A 14,399-nucleotide genomic window follows, 5' to 3' on the forward strand; every position below is an offset into this window, starting at 1 on the left:
ATGTGTACATATGCTTAGCACAAGACCTGGCATAGCAAACACCTAGTAAATACTAGCTACTCTTATTGTATTCTCATTTGATTGTACAGGGTCTTAAAAATCAGGCTCATTAAGTATGATTTTGCTCCAAAGCCTTTTCACAGAAACTGCTGCATCATGCATTACGGAAGAGCGATTTATTTAAGTCAATGCCTTTGACGCCTTCTTCAGGGACTGCACTCAGCTAGTTCTTACCAAGTCTTACCTCTAAAACATATATCCAGATTGGCATCAGATTTGGCCATGCACCTAGTTGGTGCTCAATAAATGTGATGTGATTTGTGGTCAACTGAAACAGAGCGAAACCCAGACTGTTCGCTTCATCCCAAAACTATGGTTAGAAATGCTGTAGACACAGATCTGAGCTACCTGAGCCCCACTTCTTGTCAGATGGTTCGAATCAAAACTGGAAACTTGTTTTCCTTACCTTACTTCTTGTTTTATTTCCTTCCCCAGTTATACATAAAAGGTTTAATAGCCCAGGCAGAGCAATACTTGATAATGATTCAGTGGAATTTAAGAGAAGTACAAACTGTTTATTGAGGTAACCTCAGTTTGGAGTTTAAAATAATAAAAATATATATATATATATATATATATATATATATATATATATATATATATATCTCACACTGCACCAAACTCAGAAACAAAGAGGGGGAAGGGGGCCTGTAGAATAAAATAGTTGAGGGGAAAACTCAAACTGAGAGTTCATTACCCAACATGTGAAGACTGTTAGTGTTCTTTCAGAGAGAGAGAACTGTAGTTTTCCTCCTTAAGTAAATGGGGTGGGGAGGGGGGGAAAGAAAGAGAGTAAAATAGTGCTGAAATTACTTACATGCATGGCTAGAATGCTCCTTGGGACTAACTCTCTGTATTGTCTAATGGTAAAGTGCCATGTTTTTATTCTCATGAGATCATCAAAGGTGAACTCCAAGATCAGTCTGCCTTCTGTACACACCTAGAAGCGACAAACAACACACTCATTTGCTGTGCACTTGGTCAATGCCACACTTTTGTAACTCACACATCAGCTGCTCAGCGTGGTCTCCCTGACTGTCCTCGGACAGCGCTGGATCTTGGCAAGGATGTGACACCAGTGCTTTATGCATGACATACTGAGACAAGTGTGAGCTCCTGGATCTATGGGTTCAAAAGACAAGACAGCTGCTTACTCACTATGAGCTACTAGTAACTTGACTGGCTGCTGCCAAAACTCCATGAGCCTCTGTTTCCTCATTTGCAAATATGGGAACAAAATATTCTAACAAATAATGCTATATTATTGCAGCATTATGTCAAAAATTCCTGACACACAGTGTGTCCTCACAAAAATCATACTCTCCAGCCTCCTTATCTCTGTTTCATCATCCTTCTTTTATCAGCGCTTGAAATCCTGTTCTAATCGTGGTAGACCTACTCTGGGAGAAAGTACCTAATAAAATAATTCATGCTTAAGTAGGACTTACTACAAGGTTATCCAAACAGAGGAAGTTTTCATTTTCAGGGACAAATTCCGGGGGGACAATGTGTTACCCAAGGCAGCTGGGATCAGTTATTGGCATGTAAGAAATAAAGGCATGCTATCAGCAGTGACAAATTTTGCTTGCATAAAAGGCCAAGCTTTGGGGGAAGGGGTGATATCTTTCTAGGATAAATATGTATTATTAAAGAAACATAGAATTTATGAGGCTCTCTTCCTCGACGGGGTGATCATTTTTTTCTTCTTTTGATATTCAGATCATTTTTTAGCATGTAGTTCCTATTTAATTTACCTATCTTATTTCACCATTAATGACTTTGAAATCAGAGAAAATGTTAGGCAATCGGACACCACAGATCCTATTTCAACTAAAAAATAGGAAGTAGTGGGAGCATATTGGTCCAATTTAAATAGTTACAACCCATCATTCATTTCATGTTTGTTTTGGAGTAGACAGAGGCTTTGGCATCAGAAAGTACTAGATGCACACCCTAACTCTACTTTTTACTTATTTTGGAACTTTGAGAAAACCAAGTAAATTCCCTAAGTTCCCGTTTCCTCATCTGTAAGATGAGGATAGTGTTAACCTTCTGCAGGATTGCTGGGTAAATATATGAATGATATTGTATGTGTAGATTGCCTGGTATTATACCAGGATGTAGTAGGATGGTAGCAAATAATAGCTCTAAAGATAAAAAGATTGCAACCCAAAAATGCAGAACCCCGCCACTAGTAGTCATCATAATGTGCTCTCTGAGACCCAGGGATCCAAGGAGGTGTCTCAGGGGCTCTGCTGGGAAGAATTTGGCCTCTATATAGACCATGTGATCTCCACCCATTTTCTCAATTCGACCAGAGCAGCTTCAGTTTCATCCTTTCAAAGTATTGGACTTCTGATCAAGTTTTTTGGAGAAATGTTTCCTAGTTTCCTATGCTAAAAGCAAATATACACAATTTTGGAAATCAATGCACTACACAAGTTTTAAAAATCATAAATAACAATTAACTCACTAGGACGGTATGCTCATTTCTAAAACTATAGTCCATGAAGATAATTAACAATTTATTTCAACCTTTTTGAGATATTAATAATCAATTCTTTCTTTGGAAATTTAATACAGAAGGCCACCATTTATTGAGTTCCAACTATGTCCTAGGAAGTGGGCTGTGTGCTTTCTGTTTATTCTAATTTAAGGTAATATTTTCTTTATTATTTTTTAAATGATTTTTTTTTAATTAAAAAAAATTTTTTTTAGAGAGAAGGAAATGTGTGAGTAGAAGAGGGGGACGGGCAGAGAAGGAGTTGAGAGAATCTTAAGCAGGTTCCATGCACAGCATGGAACCCAGTGGGGGGACTCAATTGCAAGACCTTGAGATTATGACTTGAGCCAAAATCTAGAGCCTGATGCTTAACTGAATGAGCCACCCAGGTGCTCCAGTAATATTTTCTTTGAACGAACCAAATACCAGTATAAGGAGTGTTAGTAAGGGCACCATGTGCAAGGGCACTACTTAAGAAAGATGTTATTGATGTCCACCATTTTCTTTTTTTCAAAGGTCTCAGAAGCACTGTAGGATAATTATTGAAAATTGGGTGAAGACCTCCAGCTCAGACTCCACTAGCAGAATCCATGGGTAATTTTAGGCATTTAGACACCTTGTCCTAAACCTCTTCAATTGAGTGGTCTTCAGAGCTTCCTTCCTGGCATCTTAGCCATGAGTGTTGTGCACCTGGAAATGGGGGAAGACTTTCTAGAACAAACCACTTCTCTAGAACACCCTTAGCATTGGAATTAATTCACCAAGGTTTTCAAAGGGGTTGCATGGAGATTAAGCTACACAATTCTCTCCAGGGAGTTAGTATGACAGAAGCCACCTGCAGAGAAACTTTCACAAAAGGGAGGTAACTGCAGTCATCCAGTGACAGTTGAAATGTTTTGACAGTAGAGGACAAGGATATTTGGATGCTATAATCCTTTTTTTTTTTTTAAAGAAGGGGGATTATTAGATGTTTAAATAAATATTAGCCCAGTTAAATGTCATGCTTTTATCTTATCTAATCTATTTGTTTTGTGTTTATGAACCACAAACCCAAGACAGATGGAGGTTCTACTGGAATAGAATTCCATAAGAGGGCACATAGATGGAGTCCTTCTGACGAGGTACTCAACTGGAGGATCTGTAAAGTCAGGTTAAATTGTATTCTCTGTTTACCGTGACAGAGCAAACCAGTTGAGGACACTTCGTGCCTTCGAACTGTCAAGGGGCCTACAAAAGGGAAAACTGCAACAAGCCTTGGGCTCCTCCTTTGTAAGCCAAACCAAGAAATCAGACTTATCCAGAGCATGTCACATGCAAGAGAGGAATCCTTAAAATTGAATCTGAGTTGACTGTGAAAATTAAATGACTTCCTTGAATGGAAGACCAGAGGAAAATTTGGTCACTCTTGTGCTCCCTCAAGGTAGTTTTTTTTACCCATGGCCTTCTCCCAAGCCCTATTCAGTCTCCCTGCTTCCTGCCCCCATCATGGAAGTTAAAGGAAACTAAAGGCCTTGTGATTTATTCAACATGCAAAAATCAGCAAATGGAATAGAGGCGCCTAAGGGGGGGGGAATATGAATATATATATATATGTATATATGTATATATATACATATATATATATTTCTTGTCTGGAAATTGTAAAAAAAAAGACATGGTTTATAAAGGAGAATTAATATTTTTTTTTCATAGAAATTCTGTGCATTCCTCTTAATCAATACAATTAATGTAGCTTTTATCTAAAGTTAGCCCTTTTTTTTAAAGCTGCCTTTCACTTGGAATCCAAAATCAAAAGGGTCCCCAATTAAGAAAACATTTTCTGTTGTGCTGAATTCATGTTACCGTACTGTGAGCTCTGACATTTTGTTTCTGTGGTAACCAAAATCAGCTGATTAGTTGGCATGGCAACAGAAAAGATGTAATCCCAGCAGACACACTCTAATCAATGCCCCCAGCACAGATGGTCTCCGGAGGATCAACAAGAAAGAGGCTGGCAGGCATTCAGCGGATCACGTGCTAGCTTGAGACTAGGCCAGGAACAAGAGAACTAAAAAAGAACATTTCTCAAACTAACCGGTAGCTTTTTAACCCTTTTCTTTCTCTGACTAATTGTAAAGCAATGCTGACCATGCTGTTGTAGAATACAAATGATTTTCATAGACCTGTTATGAAAGAAAATGTGCTTTTTAGGTAGAAGTGTTTACTTAGTTTTCTTGGTGTTTATGCATGAAATACTGCTTTCAAATTAACAACTGCATAAAGCTCATTGTATTTTCTGTGGAAATACTGCATATGTAAATGCATATGTATACATATAAGAAAGCAATATGGTCATTGATATTATACTAATTCAACGGGAGCTGGGATAAGGGTAGAAATGGATAAATCGTGGACTATAATGTTGCAGACAGGCTAAGAAAGGAATGATGTCAACGACCTGAATGAGCATTCATATAGGGAAAATGGCTGAGGCATTTCAGGGTACTTTCCTACAGTCATAAATAATTGTGTAATAAATTAATTGAGACCAGAGAAAACACAAAGCCATGTTTACAGAGTGATAAGAGTGTTTGGTAATGGCTGTAACTATGACATTAGTTTGTAAAATCTAAAAGTAGCCCTATGTGTACCCCAGGGAGGCTCCTCTCAGCATCTGTCAGTATTCACACCCTCAAATGTAATTCAAGGGTCTTGGATTCTGAAAACCTTGGTGATTGCTCTTCAGATTATTAAACCTTGTTTTCAATTTGATTCAAAATTGAATACAGAAAAGAAAGGCTTCATAATGTGTGTTTTAAAACTCTAATTACATATTTATCCATAATCTATAGTGTTCCTAGGATCAGGAAATTGCAAAATGTGCACTATACTCCTGAGGAATATTAAATATTACCGTTGATTAGGACTGCGGCTGATATTTGATTCATCAGTTGACCAAATTTTCATAAAAGCAACTCAGAACCACTGGGTCAAATGCTATTTGGGGAATTAGAGTGTATTGATAGTCTAAATTAGAACAATGTGATGTGCCTGTACATAATGTGCTAAAATAATTCCATGTACAGTGGGGCTCCCCTTTAAAAATAAAGCAGCAGCTTCCAGACTACATTTTTCTTTGTGCTACTGAAAGGTCATTAGCTCACTGTTTTATACTAAATACTCACATTATTTTATTACACGAAGGTGGGTTATTTTTAATTAATATAAGAACAAAAGAAAAATTGGAAGGATTCTTCGGGTAGTTATCATAATCATGGGGGGGGAAGTGAAAAGAAAAAAATGAATGCTTTAGAACTTTCTAAAAATAAATGTGCATAATTAGCATCTGGACTAAGTCCACATAGCTAAGCTGCATTTCCGAGAAAGTGATATTTTTCATCACACTATGGAAATATTCATTACAAGAGTTGGGAGATGTACTGCCATGGAGTAGAGGGAGAGTTGCCCTAAATAACTGAAGTTTGGGGTGAAAGATCTGAGTTCAGGAGGAGGTTGTTCTGGTCTTCCCCATGGCCATCTGAGAGGGAAGCATTCCTGGGTGAGGAAAAACTGCAACCAAGGGAAACCTTAGCTTCTTGATTTGAGTGAAAAAAGGCACTTCATCAGAAGAATGGGATTTTTTAAAAAAATTTAAAACCCATCCTGAATATATATCATTTTATCTTCAGAGCAGTTGACTATGCTCATTTACAAAAAAGTTGTGGCCTGAAATGAAAGAAATTGAAAAAATATAAAGGACTATCTTTTATTATACATTTTACATGTATATAAAATGTTACACATGTTATTTTAAAATTAGTTATTATTATATAATTTATTATAAAATATTGTATTAGTGTGTTTATATAAAATATTTTATGCTTTATAAAAGGGATGCTGCAAAAATGCATTTTTATTTTCAATGGCTCTAGGCTTTGGAAGTAGCTTCTTCATTATAGCCATTTTATTTAATTCTCATGGATTTCTTTTTTCCCGTAAAGCATAAGAAATTGGCATGTTTTTCTTGATTACCTAAACATAATGCTAAGCCTAGACAAAAGCAAAACAAACAAACAAAAACCGAATAATGAGCTAGCAGAGAAATCCTTTCTCTGGGTCTCTAACTTCCTAACTTTTGAAATAGGTGGTGTTATACAACTGAGATACAAGATTATTCAAATATTTTACATCTCCAAAATGAAGCGAGACATGCGCAGATTAAACCATCATCCAGGTGATCATTCCTTTCCATGTAACAAAACTCTCTTCCCAGCATGAATATCTACATACAGTGGGAATGAATATTCTTTGTGCCTAATTGGCAACCTTCCTTTCCATTCAACTGTATATAAAATATTTTATATAAACACACTAATACAATATTTTATAATAAATTATATAATAAAAGGAAGAAAGAGAAAAACCCAACTTCTGCCCCACATTTAAAATGTCTATTGATAAAATTAAGATACCATGAAATCAATGACATTTGATGATTTGTTTTTGCATTTTTTCACCATTTCCTTTGCCTTTTTTTTTTTTTTTAAATATATCCTCTTGAGCAACCAGGAAGATGAAGCTGCACCAACAAGATCAATGGATACTTTAAATGATAAACATTTTATTTTTATATGTGTGCATACAAAACTGTGCATAAGTAACAAACATATCTTCAGTCTTGTAATTTGGGCTTTTGCAATTAACCCTGATAATTCAAGTTCTCAACTATAAAGAGAGGATTGTCGTGTGTGTTTTCAACTAAAAGAGATAGCTGCTGTCATTAATATTACAGATTAGTTTCACACTGAGTCTTCATCACAATGCACTAACTAGTGTTCATTCAAGTAAACTTCTGTTTGTCAGATTCTCTGGCTACATATTTGTTCTTACTAATTTTGCTACTTGGGAGAGGACATAAAGGAATTTTCTGTAGTGTTCCAGACAGGTCTTTGCCTGGAAGGAGTATTCCTCCATGTTGATTGTCTGTGGATGGGAAGGGTCATAGGTGTAGAAAGTATAGAAGACATTTTCTTTCACTTCACATCCTTCAAATTGTGCCTCAAAGATCATGTTACCCAGTCCTCCACCCAACACCCTCCCCTGTGTTTCTCATTTTCTCACAACCAACTTCTGACTCTACTGTGCTCACTTGCTGACTGACCAACCACAGAACTTCTCAGAATTTGGGGAAACAAATTTTAAACTCTGAATTCCCTAGTTACATATTTTTATGTTTTCATGCTCCTTAAAGATTGCAATTAGTTGAGTTGTAGTTAGTTGCTTTTTTTCCTGTTATTAACATTTGAACTTAGCTTTAAAAAAGTATTTAATTTTAAGAGAAACAAAACACAAATACTGACCACACAACAATGGGAGAATGTTCTTTTAGATGTAGAAGATTATTTGTTTAGCAACCTGTGTCTCTTAATTTTGCGGGTCTATCATATTTGCACTGCATCACATGCACACATCTTAGAACAATGTTCACCAAGCATCTAGCCATGTCACAAACAAAAGAGATTATCTCATAGCACTGACAGTGTCTGAGATGTAAGAAATCAGCTCAAAGTTCCAGGAGAAAAGCATAATTATTGTCCTTCAGTATACCCACAGAAGCACAAGCCATGTTGCTGAGTATGTCCTGTACCTTGGTAAACATGGGCTTCCCATGCTGGGTGACCATAGCACACTGGTCGCAGTCCACTGTGATGGATGAGTTGTGGTATGACTCTTTCGAGTGTTTGAGGATGTAATACAGGTCGGTCACCCCTCCTTCAAACACAGTGCTAAAGTAACGAGGGATAAGGGTCCTGCCAATAGCTGGGAAAGAAACACAGAGAAATAAACCATTAACAAAAGAATCCAGTGGTCCCACTCAACCCACACCATTGCCAGACATCTAACTGGATACAAATCATTTCAAGAAACCAATCATACAAGGAGGTAAATTTCTTTCTTTTGTAAACAGCCATGACCCTTCTGAGTTGCAGTTAGTGAAATAAAATCCCCAACTGTTCAGTAAAAATTTGTACATTCGTCTCTACAGATTTTGAATTAATTGAAAGTTAATAATGTAAAGGTTGGTACTTTAAAACTAACAGGAACAACAACCACAGCATCAAAAATAACAGGAACAAAAGCAATGACCATTTTGAATCTCCTAAGTATCCTCTAAATGAAGATATTTTTAAAAAAAATAAAACATCCAATCGAATCGGATTTTGCAGTGAATTGTTTATAAGCCAATCATCCAATCATGTATTATTAGTAATAGTAGTCATAATGTAAATTTTGATAATGTAATGCTTTGCAGTGTATTAAGTATTTTGGGATTCTTTCACTGAATCTTCAGAACAACTTCAAGGTAGTGGGGAACTGGAAACCAAAAGGATTATTATGTCAAAAAAAGGTCATTAGGACTGTATCAAAGTCACATGACTTATAATAAGTAGATAATTAAAGTCTCTACCTCCAAATCTGCAAACATTTACTCTTTTCAACACTGTCTCCAACTGCTTTAATGATTGAGAATCCGCATATACAAAAAGGTTCATATCTGCGTAAATACTGATTATTCTATTTGCTTCTGGAGCTGGATATCTTTCTAGAACAAAAGACCAATTTTAAGATAACTTGATACCTTCTACTTGGTCTAAATTGGTCTCTTTGATTCCATGTGTCTGCTCTGCCCCATTTTAGTTTGCATTGGTAAGTAGCTGGGTCTCTCTGATATATGATGCTTAGAAACACCTAACAAGCCCTTGCTTTAGCAGAGATTTTAAATCCTCTTAAACTGAAAATCCCAACTCATAATATCAGGAATTTTGCCTATGTGCAGATTTTGAGGCAAAGTACTAAAGCACTCTCAAGCGATGCAAGGTTTTTAATAAATCTCTTACATTCACTATATAATGCCTCCTGAAAGACAAAAATAATATTTAAGATAAATAAATTACCAAAGAGAGCTTTAGTAGGAAAGATCATACAATCTTCACTTGAATGTTTTAAAATGTTTAATTTCATTTTAAAAGAATCAATGTTAATCCATTCCATATGGATCTATATCTCTTTTGTACATGGATTTGGGGGGAAAAAAAAACTATAAAAAGAATATCCTGCCAAACTGTTTTCTGAAGTAATCTCTAAAGAATCCTGCTGTGGATGACTGGTCTCTGAATAATTTATATAGTTGTTATTGCTTTGTATTTATTGCAGTAAAATCAATCAACAAGTGTGTATTAAATATTCCAGGATTTTTGGCAATTCCATTCTAAATAATCCTCACACATACATTTTCCAAACACTGCTTAATCCTCAACAGCGCATGTTCATTTGCTAAATATGAAATTCAAACAAGAGTGATTTGAGTCCACCATGTCTTTAAACATACACACAGCTGAAATTATAAGGAAAACTTTGTTAATGCGAAAAACCTTATTGTACTTTGCTAAACAGATAAAATTAATTTAATGCATTTCAAATAGTCTAACCTAAAACTAATTTCCATAAAACAGCTCTAGTAATTTGACATTTGGGGATCTGTACTGTGGAGAATAAATACAAACCATAAAAATGTAGATGAAAATATTTCACTACAATATCCAAGGAATTGTCACATTAAAAAGGTTACTGCAAATAAACACCACTGGATTAGCCACATTATAGCTTATTCATCATGAATCCTGCACCATTTCAATTCCTTTGTAGTAATACCTACTATATATTATCATCATTTTCATTCACAGAATAAAAAAAAATTGAATAGGGATAAAGGTTGCAACTTCTTAACTTTAAACCTCAATTTTTAATTACCTCTCGAACTCCAGAAAATGTACAAACTATATAGTAAATATACTTAGAGGGAAATGTAGCTTTGCTTTATTTAGTATTTTCTAACATTCTTGAAACTGATTGTTAGGGATTCCTGAGGTTTGTGTTCAGCCCCTTTTCTTTATGGGAACAATATATTTCCCCCATGGTCTTGCGTGGAGCATCATTCACAAAACTCCATTATCCACTGTGGTAGACTGCTACCGGTGGTTCCAATGAACCAGGACAATTGCATTCACACCTTTGTGGATGTAGTCTCCTCTCCTCAAATCTGGACTGGGCTCTTGATCCATTTTAATCAATAGAATGGGACACAAGTGACCTTGTGTCAGTTTTGGGCTAAATCTTAAAAAGGCTTAGTGGGGCGCCTGGGTGGCTCAGTCATTGAGCATCTTCCTTAGGCTTAGGTCATGATCCCAGGGTCCTGGGATTGAGCCCTGCATCTGGCTTCCTGCTCTGCAGGAAGCCTGCTTCTCCCTCTCCCACTCCCCCTCTTTGTGCTCTCTCTCTCGCTGTGTCTCTATCAAATAAACAAATAAAATCTTAAAAAAACAAAAAACAAAACAAAACAAAAAACGGCATAGAGAAGCTTCTACTTTGCACCCGGGTGAGAAGTCAGTGACTATGTACGAAGTTCAACTACTCTAAGGCTGCTATACTGTGAGAAGCCCAACCAACTGAGGCAGTCACATGAAGACTTGAGTCTTCGGGCTGACAACCCCAGTGAGCTACCAGCAAACAGCCAGCGCCAACCTGCATGAGTGAGGTCATCTTGGAAGGGAATCCTTAAACTCCAATTAGCTGCCTCAGGCTGGTATCACGTGAAGTGGATATAAGCTGTCCCCTATAGTTTTGCCCAAATTGTAGAACAACGAGTGAATAAATTAAATGTTTGTTATTTTAGCTTATAAGTTTTAAATGTAACAATGGAAAATCACAGCACCTCTCAACCTCCTAAGCTATAAAGATGGGCAAATTAGAAACCTCTCCTGAAAGACAAAGAGGGCAGTCTTGCCACTAAAAATATATATTATAGAAACACAGGAACTTGCATAGAAAGGAAAGCAGATTAGAGAGACAGAAAGTCTTTGTGGACTGTTTTGGTACCTCTTAGGACTGAAACCCAGTTCCATCCCTTGGAGGTCCTGCTTCTGTGAGACATGTACCTCCTGCTTCTTTTGCTTAAGTGAGTTTGTGTTAGCTTTCTGTCATTTGTAAACAGATGAACCCTGTTTAATGCTGTCCCACTGCACTGGAGCATGGATGGGGTAACAAACGCTAATGTAAAAGAAAAAGGAAGTGATGAGAAAAAATTAACTATAAGAGATAGCTGAGTCTTTTTGTGCAACATCCTGTGTCAGTAGCTGTATTCATCTTCTATACCTGCTGTAACAAATTACTACAAACTTAATGGCTTAAACTCTCTTTATTGATTATCTCATAGTTCCTGACAATCTGACGTGGGTCTTGCTGAGCTAAAATCAAGGTGTCAGTAGGGCTGTGTTCTTTTCTAAAGGCTCTAGAGGAGAACATGTTTTCTTGTTTTTTTTTTTTTTTTCAAAGATCTAGGAGCTGGCTGCGTTCCTTGGCTATGTCACTTTCCTACATCATCCACCTGCAATAGTGGTTGGAGTTTTCCATGTCTGCCTCCCCCTTCCACTTTTTAGGACCCTTGTGATTGCATTGGACCCACCCAAATAATCCGGATAATCTACCATCCCAAGTTAACATATTCCCAGTTGCCAAGGATTAGTACTGGATGTCTTTGGGCACCATTATTCCATAGAGTTTTTGTTCTACAAGGGAGTATATACAAAATATAACACACACATGACAAGCAGTATATAGATAATGTGCAGTGAAAGGGACAAATAACCAGAAGAAAAAACATCACTTGTGCTTGAGGAAATCACTCTATAACTCATTCATTGATTTCTTCTATAAACATTCACTGAGTTCAGAGTAAGTGTAAAGCTCCTTGGTAGGTGCCAGAATCAGAAAAATAGATTTTTGTCCCTGTGTTTCACTTACTTCTAACAAGAGAGTTAGCAAATATGTAAGTATCTATAACACAATGTAATAATAGTTTAAAAAAAAACAAATTTGTGATTTTTGAACTCTTTGCCAGTTTCTTCTGAATTCCGATTTCAATGTACATCTTTAGTATTTTTGAAGCACTGAGAAGATTAAAATGTCCTTTTAATTTAGTAAATCATGCAGCCACACTGCACAGCCTAATAGACATGACTTTAAAATCAGTGAATGCTTCAGAGTTAGATATGGTGGTCCCATAACTCATCAAGCACAACAATTCTGAATCTATTCAAATTTTATAGTCATATTCATATGCTACACTTACACTTTACATTTATACTTTAATTCTTGGAATTAAAAATAATTTAAATATTGATATACCTAAATCGACATTGTACTCCCATGGAAAGGATTACATCTTCAAGTATTCTTGTATAGAGATTAAGACTACAGTAGATTATAAAAGAAATTCAATTTTTCTTACACATTTAGGTCAAAGTTCCAAAAGTTGGGAAGAAGAAATATGGTGAGCATGATACTACAAGAAGATTTTCTATGAGTGAAATATAGGAAGGTTTGATACAACATATATAATTTAACTATACTCTTACAAAAGACAAGAAAATGACAGATTAAATTATTCAGGAGCCTGAAATGTGTATAAAGAAAGTCTAAATAATACTCTACATTGTAGGTAAACATTTAGAGATAGCTAAAAATTTACTCATAGCTAATTTAGATATTAAGCTCTAAATTCCAGTTCCTTGAGAGGTTTTTATTGTTTTTCTGTTTTGTTCCCAAACTTTGACCCCATTCTCCAGAAGTTTTTGCTATTGGAGTTGATAGGCTGCTGCTTCTGGGGAGCAGTCTCTAACACATCTTTTCTCATAAGTGATACTGTGGATGTTAGGATATCTACAGGATACTTGAAGATATTAGCTAATTTCCCCCCATTTAGAAACCAAATGGTACAAACTGAGAACTCTTAACCATTGAGAAGTTATAAACTACTGTGCATCTGTTGTTTTGAGCGTTTCATCTCTATTAATCATCATGATACACTTTTTTTAAACTCTTAAGAATGTATATAGGTAGTGCACATGAAAGAGGTTATCAGTAGAAATAATCATATGGGAAAATGTTCAAACCAGAAATCAAAGGACCAAATAAAATAATAATGAAAAGATTAAAACAAAAACCTGATGAGGTTATGGTGAAACATACATACTTGAACACTTATAGGCAAATCAACATAGCAATTACTTCTCATCTTGAGACTCTCTAATTCTTTGATAGTTTGTTAGGTGTAAATACCTTTGCCAAACTGCAGTTCTAATGTGCAGATATTAAGTGCTCTGAAGTTCTCCAAGTCCTGTGAGAAAATACTGTCTAATGTTAAGACTTTCTGATTTGGGGAGATCATTTACTATTCTAAATGCCTGTAATTTTTATCTTTCAAAGACAATTCACTTAAAAAAAAAAAAAAGGAAAAGGGTTGAGGACAGTAATTAAAATGTGGAATAAGAGGATGTATTAGTATTTGTGTCACTTATGCTTGACAATTACTTAACTAATGATTTTTTTCCTCTTTGGAAAGAGAAAACCATACAACCACACATTTGTGTTTTTAATTAGGCAAAGTTTAACTATAATAAAATCATCAATTACTATAGTTTTTAAAACTTTTTTTGTAAATGTGATAAGGACAAATTGCTTATCTGAATCTACGTAATTTCATATAGTTGTTCTAAGGCTGCAGTACCTCAGAAATCCATATGGAAATACAACTGAGATAAATAATAAACACAGAGATTCATTAAAAATAAACTTACGTGTATTCAGAAATCAGTGAATACATTATGCTAACATGTAAATGGAGATGCTCCTAGTAATGAATTAAACAATACTGGTGATTTCATTTATAGTAAAGAACCATTATAAATAGCCAAAACAAAGGAAATAAATCAGCTTGAAATTAAATAGGGGTGATAGA

At 35.7% G+C, this 14,399-nt stretch overlaps 1 protein-coding gene across 10 annotated transcripts in view; it reads right to left on the reverse strand.

Moving 5' to 3' along the window:
* The window catches only part of LDB2 (LIM domain binding 2), a 373,888-nt gene that overhangs the window by 78,240 nt on the left and 281,249 nt on the right, over positions 1-14,399 (reverse strand). For all 10 annotated transcript variants that reach the window (XM_045075893.1, XM_004773398.3, XM_004773397.3 and 7 more), the window contains exons 3-4: positions 8,190-8,362; positions 878-1,000 (exon numbers count right to left, since the gene is read on the reverse strand). In XM_045075893.1, coding sequence (XP_044931828.1) covers positions 878-1,000; positions 8,190-8,362 — 296 coding nt within the window. The remainder of the gene's footprint in view (positions 1-877; positions 1,001-8,189; positions 8,363-14,399) is intronic.

The sequence above is a fragment of the Mustela putorius genome, unplaced genomic scaffold (genome assembly GCF_011764305.1).
Source record: "Mustela putorius furo isolate JIRA1106 unplaced genomic scaffold, ASM1176430v1.1 tig00000083_pilon_pilon_pilon, whole genome shotgun sequence".
Classification (NCBI taxonomy): Eukaryota; Metazoa; Chordata; class Mammalia; order Carnivora; family Mustelidae; genus Mustela; species Mustela putorius.